The sequence below is a fragment of the Paramormyrops kingsleyae genome, chromosome 13 (assembly GCF_048594095.1).
Source record: "Paramormyrops kingsleyae isolate MSU_618 chromosome 13, PKINGS_0.4, whole genome shotgun sequence".
Classification (NCBI taxonomy): domain Eukaryota; kingdom Metazoa; phylum Chordata; class Actinopteri; order Osteoglossiformes; family Mormyridae; genus Paramormyrops; species Paramormyrops kingsleyae.
In genome coordinates, this window is record NC_132809.1 from 7,836,150 (window position 1) to 7,849,885 (window position 13,736).

The 13,736-nt window shown below is 46.7% G+C and overlaps 1 protein-coding gene across 3 annotated transcripts in view; it reads right to left on the reverse strand.

The window, feature by feature from the left end:
* The window catches only part of fto (FTO alpha-ketoglutarate dependent dioxygenase), a 90,365-nt gene that overhangs the window by 40,334 nt on the left and 36,295 nt on the right, over positions 1-13,736 (reverse strand). For all 3 annotated transcript variants that reach the window (XM_023792788.2, XM_072698116.1, XM_023792787.2), the window contains exon 8: positions 9,374-9,498. In XM_023792788.2, the coding sequence (XP_023648556.2) occupies positions 9,374-9,498 (125 nt within the window). The remainder of the gene's footprint in view (positions 1-9,373; positions 9,499-13,736) is intronic.

Here is a 13,736-nt window from a genome sequence, read left to right on the forward strand (position 1 = left end):
CTAATGACGATGGCATAAATCAGCCGGAACGGCTGCGCAGTGACCGCGTCTTACGGTCCCGGCCTGTCGGAGCCCAATCCGGGCAGCTCACGGCTTTTTTGCCTGTGTACGTGAGGGCTTACAAATTGCTCTTGGCACGGCTGCGGCCGTTGTGACGAGCAGTCATCTTAACGCTCCATCTGGAGCCCTGACCTCATCGCCTTGGCATGGAGAGGTGCTCCAGTCCCGCTTCTACAAGCCTCGGGTAAGATGGTCGCCGAGATTCAATGAAAAGCTCCTGTCTTCTCACCGAAAACGTACAAAAATTCCACCAGGCTGCAGTACTGGGAGGGGGGGGGGGGCGCATGGCGGTACCATAACTCAGTCCACGGCTCCAGCGGCTTCCAAACAGCGGGGCCCGGTCGGCTCTTAACGGCCTCGTTTTCTAAACGGCCCAACCGCTGCGAGAGAAACGGAAGCAACGCACTAGCATCCAGATTTTAGCGAATAATTACCGGTGGCCGTCTAAAGGCGTCTTCCCAGGCGGCGGCGCGGCATAGAATGACGCCAATTTATTCCCCTCTCAGCGCCTGTATGCCGATGCTGTTCCTGGGTCCGTTTTCTTGTCGGGCAGGGCCTGGACAGAGGCGTCCCTACCTTGGATAGCCAGCTCGTTACAATAAAAGCACCACCGATGCCAGCTTACCTCTCCAGACGGCATGTTCCTGTGCAAAATTAATGATGTTCAGAGCCTCAGCCTAGCAGGTGAAAATGTGCTGCAACAATTATTCTAATGCTGGAATAGCACAGCACCAAATGTTACTGTCAGCGGAGGCTTTAATTACCTTGGCACCCGTGCCGCTTATAATCACCTGTCATTACCGACCATGGCTGCATCTGTTTACACGTCTGTCAGAGATGCCAGGCCCGGCCCGTCTGCAGAGACGACAGCTTTCGCTAAGACCAGGGACCCAGACAGGAAAGGTCACCCTCCAGTTGTCTGTCCCACGTTCGGTGCCATTGGGGAGTCGGGGGCGTCTGTTACATAAAGAGCATCTCACTCTCTCACTTTCGGCAAAGTCAAATCTCTGAACGCCCGAGCTCACGTCACACAGAGGCCCCGCGCTTAAACTCGGGGCGACGCCATTTATACTGTTGTGTTACCTAGCCGTGCAACTTTACACTCTGATCGGCAGTGTTATGCTGATGTTTCTACACACAAGAGCAAGTGATATGCACAGATTTCAGAAACTATGCATTCGAATTTCATTAAGCTAATGGGTCCGCTAACAAACACAATGCTTCAGTGCTTCTGCTGGTTATGAATAAGCAGATATGAAGAAAATAGCCACAAAAAAATTAGAGAAAAACCTAATTTTTACAACCTTCACATAAAGAACAACATCAGTTTTATGAGTTAAAAAAATAAAGGGACCCAAGACTGAGGTGCTTATAAGGAAGGAATGAGGGAGAGAGAGAGAGAGAGAGAGAGGGAGGGAGGGAGGGAGCAGACAGTCTGTTTACTCTTTCCTCCCCACGGTGGACCAGCTGCTGGATCCGGGGCCAGCAGCACGGGGCCTCAGGCAGGCTTCAAGCACAGCATGACCAATAGACTCATTTCTGGATTGATCAGGAGCCGATTAATTGGACAATTGACCGTGGCCAATTAAGCAGCTGATTGATGGATTGATTATACACAGAGAGGTGCGGGTATTGTTCCACTTGGAGTCATGCTGCACGTCATCCCCGGGGCCAAAAAAACAAAAACAAAAATACAAAGTTCAGGTATTGCAGCAAGAGCGCAGCTGGGCGATGAAGCTGGGGATGGGGGTGTGTGCAGCACCTGTGCCTGCTGACCCCCCCCCCCACCCCTCCTAAGCAGACCTCACAAAGTGGGGGGCATGAGGAGGGCTTAGGGGATGAAAAATGAACAGTGTCAGGAAATTGGGGTCTTAACACCAGGCCTTCACATTCCCCACATGTCCACACCAACAGAGCATTCATCCTGGAGCAGCAAGCCATTTGTGGCCTGTCCATAAATTACTGATACTAATGAAGCTGTTGGGGAGGGCACGGGCCTCTTTTCCCCCCACCAACCGCATAGAGAAACACAGGGGGATTCATATGCTCTACTGCTCGAACCGCAACCTCCAAGCCACTTATTCCACATCTCAAAGCGCTGCTTGAATTAGCGTTCCTAATAATCTACTACTGTAAGGCAATCCTAACTTCAGAAGGCATCATCGGTCCTAACAGCACGATCCAGCTCAAGGGTGGCTTGTAGACCGTCTAAACACTGATGTCTGGCTGTCTTGTGAGGCACCTTAGACCCCTCCATTACGGTCATGTAGCGCCTGAGAATTTACGCTGCTGAATTCTGCGGAGCCAGTAAACTGACTCAGAGACAGACCCACCAGAGGGTGCCTTTACGTAACCAGTAGCCTGCATGGAGCGCCCAATCAGAAGCCTCCCAGATTAGCACAGGTGCTAAAATGAGTCCAGAAGCAGTCCCAGTTCTTACCGCGAGTGATTGTTTCCATCTCTGCCTGTTTACAGAGCAGCATTCAGATCGAGACATCCTCAGCCTTCTGATGACAGACGCACACACACGCCCGCACAGGCAGACACGCACGCACACACACGCCCGCACAGGCAGACACACACGCCCGCACAGGCAGACACGCACGCACACACACAAGCGCAGGTACCGAGATGTGCTCTCTGCTGATGACAGTAAAGGAAGACAAAAGAACTCACCACCTGCCTTCCTTGACCAAGTTTAAGCTAAGTAATGAACTGAGACAGCTTGGGGACCGTCCGTGTGGCGGCTGGACTCCCGCAGGAGGCACGGGGAAGCGCAGCGAAAGGCGGCGGGGGGGGTTGACAGGGCCAGGAGGGCCGTCCTGCGCGGTGACAGGGCCCGCCCGGCCCCCCAGGCCTGACCCGCCTGTAATTCCTTCACAACGCGTACGCTGACAGCAGCAGCTGCGGCTCCAAAGCGAGATGGATGAAATTTTCATAACTATTTCCCCCAAGTTACGTTTCACCTTCAGGATAATTTATGACCTGCTCAGGGGCCTTGAAGAGACAATATGCTTGCCATAAAATTAACTGGATAAGTCTTGTAGATTATAATTAACAATAGTGGAAGGGCTACTGCCAACGAGATGGGAACACATGGCGTAATTGATGGTGATGCGGGCATATTAAGAGGAGCTAACAATATCATTACCGCACGTGTCAGTTTGCTGAAGTCAAGGCTTCTGAGTGTTAATTACAAATATCCCCCCTTCTCCCCCTGACCTGCAGCCCCTCTGCCCCAAAGCTGAAGCGCCATAAAGGGCTTCGAAGGAGAAGACAAGCGTGAGACTCAGAATGCACCTGGGCTGAGCGGCCGGCATGCGGGACTGCTGTGCCAGCTGCTGCCGGAGCTGGAGGGAGGCGTGGGGGCTGAGGGGCCTCAGAGACGGAGACGTCACGTGGGCCCGCCGGCCTGCCCTCTCGGACCCGGATGCCCACGATGACCTGCTCCCTCACTCATCAAGGGTCGCTCCCCAGGCTGCCTCTTCCGATGACTTGCACTGTTACGGTGCTGAGAAAACGGCCATTCTTAGAAATCCCACTAACCGTTAACATTTTAGACCCTCCATAACCCTCCCTGCTCCACCACATTCCTCACAAGATACCAATTAGCTGCAGAACGCATCTTATTTTCTCACATCGCCGTCCTCTTCATGAAAAATTAAAACTGACTTTTCTTCATACACAAGGTTGCTCTAAACACGTGATCTGCGTCAACCTACAACAGGAAGCACGCTTCAAGGCACAGGGGTGTCGTAGACGTGACAGGTCGGCGTTAAGAAAGGTACACGGGATACAAGTCACGTCAAGTCACGGAAGTGAAAAGCTACCCCATTAGTAGGCAGGTTTCACCGAATTGAGCACGACGGGCCCAAGAGTCATACGAAGAGTCTGCCGGGGAAAAAAAAATGCTAGCGACTGCGGCCTTTCCATGACCCCCCCCACCAGCCTGTCCTTCAGTGTGCTAAAAGTGTCCTTCACCCGGGCTCAGTTGAAACTGAGCACAAGAAAACAGCAGTCAATAGCCTGCTGCCCATGCAACATGTGCTGTCTAACGTCTGAGGAATTTCGATTGCATTAGCTGTACTGTGCATCGCCACAGTCCACTTTTACTAAGAATAAATGTGGATTACGAAAGTACAGTTTTCATTAGGTTTCTGTAGGCGATAAAAACGAACTCACGTGAAAAGTGGATATTTTTTCCCCTTTCCAGTCAGGAACTGGAGAGAACTTTCTGTGAGGAGAGAATGCAGTGAACCAGAAAGTCCACCAGAAACTGCAAGATTAATTTACCAGCACATAAGTTAGAAATGGTTGGAAACACATACCACCTCATCAGAACTTAAGAATTCTTATCTTGATGATTAAACAGAGAAGGTCTGTGAACCTTTGACTTGCTTAAATACCCACAAGTAGACAATCACCACAAAAATGAAACAAATACCTCATCAGAGCTAATCTGGCAGCTGAAGGCTTCTCTCACCAACTCGGGTGTGATTTTAAAATGCCAGAGTCACTGAGCTGAGGAAGAGAGCAAGCACTCGTGAAAGTTTCAGTGCATGGATCAGTTGATTCACAAGTTTACTACTGCTAAAGAGGTGATCACTGAGCTGCTGGATTTATTCAACTGATGAAACCTCAAATATCTCCTGTACTGGGAATGCAATCATACACAGGGGGAAATCAAAGACCAAATTTGATGAAAACACCCCTGAGTCTCGTGATGCCAGGAGGGAACATTTAGCGATGGGGAGGCCTCACAGAGGTCCTGCGAGTGTGGAAGACAGGCTAAGGCTGTGCTGAACGTCTGGCATCCCAAGCCCAATGCGGAACGTTCCACGCTGCGCAAGGTAATCTCACCTCGTCAGGAATCAAAGACAGGCCTTCAGACCGGAGGGATAACTTAATTTCAAAACCTTTCATTAAAATACACCGCACTTAGGCTCAGAAAACAAAATGAATCAATGCCAATGCTCAAAGATCCTGCCTATCCTGCCTTTTGACAGACAGCAGTGATGCTGTAGGGTTATGCTATGGAAAAGTGGCTGCTTATGAAGAGACATGGTTAAATAAGGAAAGTGATTAAATAAGGAGTGAAACTTAACAAAGAGCCTAGGGCGTGTTTCATAAGAAAATCATATATTTAAGTCTAAATATCATGTGAATTCATAAAGCATGGGATCCTCTTTTTGGATGAATCTACCTGCCTGAGAGCCACTACTCTTATAAAATGCCACCCCCTCCTCTGTTGCAACCATGTTTTAATCTGGTTAAATGCAGAGAAGCTCATAGTTTCCTTTCTGTTTTTTTCCCTTCTAACCTTCTTACTTCATGACCTGCAAAATCAAATGCAGGTCATGAACATGCTTGTGATGCAAGTTTTAAGCTTTTCTTATTACTTCATAGTTCAGTGATGTTTTACTCATGTTTGTTTTTCCAAAGATAAAAATATGAACCGGCCTGTCATCCAGATGCAGGTGCAAATCCCGGGCACTGCACACAGAAAGTCAGAACAATGCCAAGAAAAACTTTTACCTGAGACATTAGCTGGGAAATACAAATGTCACCAGAGGAATTACATGAGAAATACAACTGTAATCTTAAGTGTGTTGCAACATCTGGCAGGTGAGATTGATTAAACTATCCCCTTGAGGGACTACATCACGGAGAACTGCCCGGTCTTTATTCTCAGTGTTCTTACTCTGGAAAACACCGCTGCTAATTAAATTAACAAACAAGTACGATCTGGTGCAAATGTACTCCCTCACATTCTTCCACTGACAGTAAACTCTTGAGACACGGTTTTCGTAGATAACCAGAGAGAGGCAGGTTTTGGTTTCAGACAATTTTGTTTTCTTGTGACTGATAAACAGATTAGCGCCGTGTGACATGGCAGAATCTGAGAGTCCATAGCTTGGGATACTACTAGAGATGAGTGGCAGGATGTAAATCCCATCCATCCGTGCTGCCAGTTCCTGAACAAGTTGCATCAAGCTTGGGCTTGTTGCCGACAAAATAGACGTAACCGTCTTCCACTTTCCCGTTACCGGTGGGGATGCCGTGCTTGGGCCCCTTAGTGGTCATGGTGGTGGTGGCTGGTGTCACACACAGAATGGCCATGTTATCTGTTTGGTGTAAAATATGCAAAAATACACACACCCCCAAACTTCATGCATTCAGTGCTTGGTGGGGGCTTCCCAGTGATCCACAAATACATGTGCGAAATTAATAACCAGCTAAATCTTTGGTGCTTTCAATAGGAAAAATGGTGCCTGTTTTGCAGAGCTGACCCTACAACATCTGTCAGGAGCCAGTGCGCTCGGGGGGGTGTTCCCAAAGGTAGTCCCAACAGAAACAGCAAAGCCCACAAAGACACTGAAGCACGCTCAGCGGCAAGGGGCGGCTCCATTAAGCGACGTGCTAAATCAGCGGCCCACCGCCACAAAGCGGTCGCCTTGAGCGCCGCTCCCATCGATCCCTGTGTTTAATGACCCCGCTGCTCGTTATTCTAGGGACTCTGGCCCAGTCCAGGGGACACGAGGGGAAACAATCACAGGCAACAAAAAGAAATGTGGTGGCTCTGGAACAGCGGGCAGGTCGGAGGTCAGGAGAGCTGGGAGAGCATCTGCTCCCTGGCATAGGGCCACTGGGGGAGGGGCCGAGCTGGCATGAGCCTATCAGCGTCATAAACAGAGCAAGCTGATGATGATCGTGCTGCATTCATGGGCCAGAACGGTATCTTTATTATTACATAGACTACAAAGACAGACAGACAGACAGACAGGCAGCCACGCAGACAGGTAGGTGGATGGAAAGTTGGATGGATGGACACGAAGGTAGGCAGGCAGATAGATAGATAGATAGATAGATAGATAGATAGATAGATAGATAGATAGATAGATAGATAGATTAAAAAAAAATACAGCCAGGCAGAGAGATAGACAGACAGTCAGATTAGATAGATAGATAGATAGATAGATAGGATATTTATCTGATAAATGAGATCTTAAAATACACACTCAGAAAGGTACCACTCACATAGATGAGGAGGCCATTTCCTCTTTCAATTACATATCCCTGCCTGCTACCACCAGAACAACAAGAACGATCAACAATGGAAGAGATGGGATGAATGACAGAAATGTGTAAAGGACAGGGCCAGATGGGCACCTCCACAGTCCATTTGTCAAACCCGGCAGACTGCACCTTCCTGTGCCTCCCCTCCATAGCCATGCCCAGCCATAAAACTCCATGTAGTTTGGTGTTCATTTTCATTGCCATATAATGACCTTACAGCAGTTTGCACACTCAGTACAACACCCACAGCTGTGTCCCTTAGTTCTTGTGCACTGGCCGTGTTAATGCAGGCATCTCATTGGTCAATGCTTGACCTTTGCTCTCTCTACAGCATAGCAGGGCCATGTAGAGGTGAGCTTTGAAGTGTCCAAGTGTACTGCGATCGGAAAGCCCGGCTTTACAGTGGATTGGGCCGCTCTAAATGCAGATAAACTTTTAACAGAGATACCATTTGCCCTGGGCAACCTCTTCTCAAAGTTTAAATCCAAAAGAGCTACAAATAGCTAAACATGGCATATTTAAAATTATTTCAGCACGAAAGACACCCGGCGTGGAGGGGTGGGAGGATGGCTCAAAGAAAGAAAAGGTGACCGTCCCTTTAAATATTGCTACCTACTGCACCAACGTGTCACAGAGTGTTAAATCACTCAGACAGGGATGCAAATTATCCTGCGAGGAGGCAGGAGTGGCGGAGATTTATCTACGGGGAACAGCGGTTAGGGTGCCTGTAAATCGCAGTTCGGGGCTGGGTTGAGTGCAAGGTAAACACGCAATTAGAAAAGAAGCGCAAGAACCATAATGAATGAGCAAGAGTGAGTGAGGGTGGAACGTAGGGGGCACACAGCCAGGGGGGGTTTGGAGAGGGGTCACAGGGAGGATGCAGGATCAGCCTGCCTGCGCTCCTTAGGCTGCTGGTTTTGACTCTTACGAGAGTCGACATGCAAGATGCAGGGGAGGCTTACATACGATATACAGACCCGCAGTTACTGGTACGCAAGAATCCAAGGTGAAAATGCATGATGTAATACAATAAACAAAAACCAAACCATCATCTTTCATAAACTTAAAGCAAAGACATTCTAAATGTCTTCTGTCATTTCAGTTCAAGAACGGATGATCCAATAAATAACGGCTTATTTAAGTGAAATGGCTTATTGTGACCTTGTATATTTGACAAATACGGTTATGTTCTAAACACTTTACCGTTACATGACTCAGCTCCATGTGCTTCTACTCAGTCTCTGTGTTACGTATTTTCTGTTAACATGAACTGGACAGGCAACTCATAAACAGACGCACACATTAACGGCCGGATCATCTTAAAGAGCAATCGGAGTTCAAACACATTATCTACATGTCTGTGCTTCACCCTCTTGCAGTCTAATCATCATTCTTCTGCTGACGACGATAATGGTGCTTGACGACAACTAATTTCTCCCTGTCCTGTGAAGGCTCCTTTCCGTGACGGTGGTCTTTTCTGCTTGGGCTGGGATGGTCTGCAGCTTTCAGCACCTGTCGCCCCCAGTCCCTGCCCCTGCCTTATGACAATGGTCTGTTTACAAGAAATAGCTCAATGTGTTTGATGGATCTCTGTGAAGCATCAAGCGGAGAGTGGATGGGTGGGGGCGGGAGGGTTCTTCAGAATCCAGCATCTCAATACTCCCCCCTCCCCTACCCTCAGAGGTTTAGACCCTCTGCAGGGTCTGGGTCATGTCTGCCACATAGGCCTGGATTTTAGCCTCAGCGAGACGCGGCGCACTTAACAACTGGCTCCGAAGCTCGATTAAGCTGTCCATGGAGCACAAAGGTCAAACCCATTTGTAAGAGGGTCTCATTGAAGGTTAGAGTCTCTCTAATTACTCCAGAGAAACATTTAGAAACAGAGCATGTGTCGAGGAGCCACGGCAGCGGGAAAGAGGGCAGAGCGGAGCTGATGGCGCTAAAATATCCAAACTTCACGGAGGGAAATTTATCTGAGCCGACGGAGGCTCAATCTGTCAGGACGTTATCCATCAGGAAGGAAATGACCAAGAACCATATGGGGTCAATATTTCATAGTGATTGCTACCAATTTCCCAAGACTGGCATACTGGACATCGCAATGAAGCTATCAACGGCAAGCAACGTGTGTACCATTCACCTACAAAAACCTAAACATCACTTTCTAATGATGCATGCATTCATATTCTGCTCCTTCCAAAACTACTGAGAAATCCCAGAATCCTTTGCTGCTTACCGCTCCTTCCAGGTGAGTCTGTGCTGCTGGCGCTCCGTGAGGGCCGGCAGCAGGGCCTCAGCTACCTCCTTCCTCCGTTGCTCCTCACAGCTGTCATCCTCTGCTACAGCCAGCGTCAGCTGTGTCTGTAAGGGAATCGGAATCATCACACATCATGTGGGTTTGTTTCAGGCCTGATCTGAGTGAATGCAGCTTGACAAGGTCTGCATCCCTGCTTGGCAACAGCTGTGACTGTATACAAATTGTCTTTAAAAGCTTAAATGTTTGATGCTTCTTTCAAGAGCTGGAGTATAAAAAGTGTCATGGATGGAGTACTAACCTAAAGTTTAACCGAGCCACAACTTAATACTTTGTTTACATAAAAATGTAAGGGGTATTTAGTGAGAATGTCATAACCAAACCATTTTTACTCAAAGTGGATGAAAAGATTCATCTTCCTTTGTCATTAAACAGGCTGTCACTCCAAACTGCCCATCGGGGGCACAGTGATGGACCTGTTCCCTGACATTCAATACCTGATGGGTGAATGCAGCAGTGAATCACTCTCATTTCTTTTATTGTACTCCGCAGGTTCCCAGACAACACAGCTGCCTTTCATGTTCTTGTAAGAACACGCCTGACGCTCTACTTCCCGAAGGCACATAAAGTGACACTCAATCATAATTACTCTTAGTGAGTCTCCAGCACGCTGAGACGAGACAGACTGTCAGAGGGCTTGATGAGAAGCCTCTGATAGGGAGAAAGGATGCGGCCTGGATGCAGTGACCTGCATCGCACTGCAGTTTTTCAGGAGAACAGCAACACTGCTAATAACAGTATAACCATACTGAGGGATGTTTATTGACTTAGTAATAGTTCAATTCAACGCAAGCTTCAGTGAGCTTTAAAGATCTGACAAAAGTGCTGATAAGAGAATCAGAATTTGTGTGCACGGCTTTCTACAACTAAAACACACAACCGAAAAATTAAAAAGGGACTGATAAAAACATTCTTACGTAATATGCATGAAGGTATTGACATATATTGCTGAAATGAAACAATGCTTTATTTGTCATTTTCACAAGTCGAGGTACATTGGAATGCCTTTCACGTTTGCCAACATGCTCTCCTTTGAGGCGGACAGACACACAGGGCTGAGAGTGAAGCTTGGGGTTCGAGTACAGAGTCAGTCTTTTTATCTGGAGCACTTGGGGGGGGGGGGTGTGGAGTTAAGGACATTCCACAAGGGCCCATAGGAGATTTCACGATTCTGCCAAGGATGAGATTCAAACCAGAGGCCTTCCGATTACAGGCACTGAGGCCTAACCACACGCCACCCACATTCCTGCAGCATCTGTCAGTTTTTGGTGTCGCTGTTTCTGTTTCTGTTTCTGACGAGCAGGTGCTGAATGGTGGGACAGTGTCTCTGCTCTAGATGGACAGCTACTCCCTCGGGATCTGACACTGATGGAGAGATTTATTTGTTTTATTGACACAGTCTGAGGATGGACACCCCTTTTCCCACATTTAATGTTTGACAGTGACCGCCAAGCCTGTCCTTGTGGGGGCCTGATTTTTTCAGATTCAGTCTCTGCTGATATTTCTTGCAAAGAAAGATGCATATTTCCTATTTTACAGCTGAAGCATGCCCAGAGTCTCTTGAGTCTGCTGGTTTGAGGCTGTTCAGTATTGTTACTAGTTATTTCAGTGAGCTTCATGACCAGTCAACCAAGGAGACTTTTTCTGGGTTGGACACTTGGGCTTTAATAACTTTATATTCCATTGTGTTCATGGAGTTCTCCTGCAGGTGGAACCAGAACTAACAGTTCTTCCGTGAACCGGTATAAGCAGCCAAATCCTGCTCTGCACTACTGGCTGCAGTCTAGTCAAGCATCTTTCTGCAGAGTTCTGCAAAAGGCACATTCAATTTCCCTTCTAATTCTTTGCCTTAATTCATTAATGGTTTGTTCGACCATTACAAAAAAGGCATGTTGGAAGCTTTCATTCTAAGGTGTGGCTAAGAATGACTGAGAGATGGAATCAGAAGTAACTGAAAGCCAAGATATTTCTTTAACTGTCGTATCTAAAATATAGGGGATTGGGGTTCAGGTCAAAGGTTTAACAGGGAGTACATGACACGTGGAGAGCCTGAAACGTCTAAAGTCAGAAAGCTTGCCCCAATAACCTCTTCAACTCCACTCACCTTACTTGTAAGACTTAGCAAACATGGTTCAGGTGGCCTCAAGAGACCTTGTGTGTGTGTGTGTCTCTTGATGACTGGCTCCTAGTGTTTGTTGTGCTGTGTTTCAGCCTGGGTGCTGAATGAGTCAATTTCATGAAGCCCTCTGGTGCTCCTGAAGCCTTTTTGAGGCTTAGTGAGCTACGGCAATTGGGCGCCATGCTGGCCTGGCGTGCCCGGCCCTGACTGGAGCCCCGCTGCCTTATCTTGACCCTCTGTTATCACCGGCCCTCATAGGGACGCTGTGTTTATGGACAGACGACAGTCGCTATCGTCAGTTTCCTGAAAGCAACAGGAGGCATCCCCATGACCTCGGTGTAGCAGAGGGTGAGAGCGAGGGCAGGTATGAAACAGGGCTCTTTAAAGCAGTGCCCATGTATATTTATACTGGGAAATGCACCGATAGTTTCTCTTATAAAGGGCACTGGGAGTAAATAAACACAAACACAGCCTGGCGTGATAGAGGAATCCCAGACACTAGTGTTGAAAGACCCGTCCAGTTCAAACATTTTAGCTCCTCATTCCAGGCTCTAGAGTTGCCTGAGGCGAATCTCTCTCCTGCTCACACATTTCCTACGTCCAAACTTTGCTAAATGTGCTTTTCCAGGATCCTTCACGCTTCTTTGAATGAGGGAGGAGGGGGGAAGATCTAATCCAAATGAGACAAAATGTTGTTCAGTTTTTTTTTTTTTTTTACCCAAGTAGGATGGTAAATACCGCTTACATATTTCACCTGAAAATGGTGCTTTTATGTGCACATCAGCACAACAGGCCCTCGAGGTAAATAATCCATATTCATCTCACCTTACTGGTTCACTGCACAAGTGAGCAAGCCACCAACGGACACCTTTACTACAAGAGGAGATGTTAGGGCTGTTCATGAAACCAGAATTACTCAGAACCCATCTAGCATTTTCATAACATCACAGAGACCATTCTCGCCCCATTTGACGAGTTATCTGAAGGTGTTTCATAAGCTTACATTTAACATTAAATATTTTAATTTAAGATACAAAAGATATTATTTTATATGTATTTATATTATTATTTTCTTTGCAAGCCATTTTTATATTATAAAAATGAAAATAAAGTTGACAGAATATGAAAAGCTTTAGAAGTAAGTACTTTCTCATCTTAAACTTTAGGCTTAGTTTGGTTATTTCTATCTATGTCTGGGAACCATAATTAAGACATAATTATCCCAATCAGACACCCGGAACTGGCAGGGAATAACCCTTCATAGCTACAAGTTTCTATTGAAAAAATAAGTGTTGGGCCTTCAGTTTGTCTGTCCCTCAGGAAGGTGACATTATTTTCTCATTCTTTGAATATTCAAAAATATATAGGCATACTATGTGCATTGTGATCTTGGCAGAAGTGGACAGATGGCAATACCAAAAGCATAACCATATAAGCACTTAATACGGTAAGTATTAATACGGTATTTTGCTAGTTAATAAAGTGAACTATGTCCTCTGGTAATTTTTATTTCAGCTCATTAGAAGCAAACGATCAATAAACAGACATGTCTCCAAACACAGGCACCTTAACCAAGTACGTCATTTGGTGACGGTCTTGAAGCTTCACTAACATGTGAGGCTCCACCATCACTTCTTATCAGTTCTTCCATTTCTAACTGGCAAAGTCACGTAATACAATCAAACAGAACAATTTATTTTATCAATTTATCTAAAAGTCTGTCCATTGTAGGAAAAATGTAATGGACCAGCTAGTAAAATCATAATACTGCAATCTATTTTCTTTCATGTTAAACTTTCATACTACAACTCAACTCACACGATATATTTTCATCACAGTTTATGTACCAGGTGATGCACGTATGTGTGTGTGTGTGTGTGTGTATGGCTTACAACCTGACTTCAATGGATACAAACAGCAGAGCACACGGAAAGATCACGATTCAGTCTGACCGCTTTCGTTTTTTTTGGGGGGGGGGGGGGGGGGTACAGGCCTGCTATGAACTATCAATACTTTATTGGGGTGGCTCAGTATGTTCTCATTCAATTCATAGCAACCAAAAGGTTTTAAAAGAAGAATAAAGCGATTAGTCTGTGGAAACACTTATCCCATGAAATATGAAAACGGTAAAAGTCATAATGAGCTGGAGGATTATGACTGGAAACT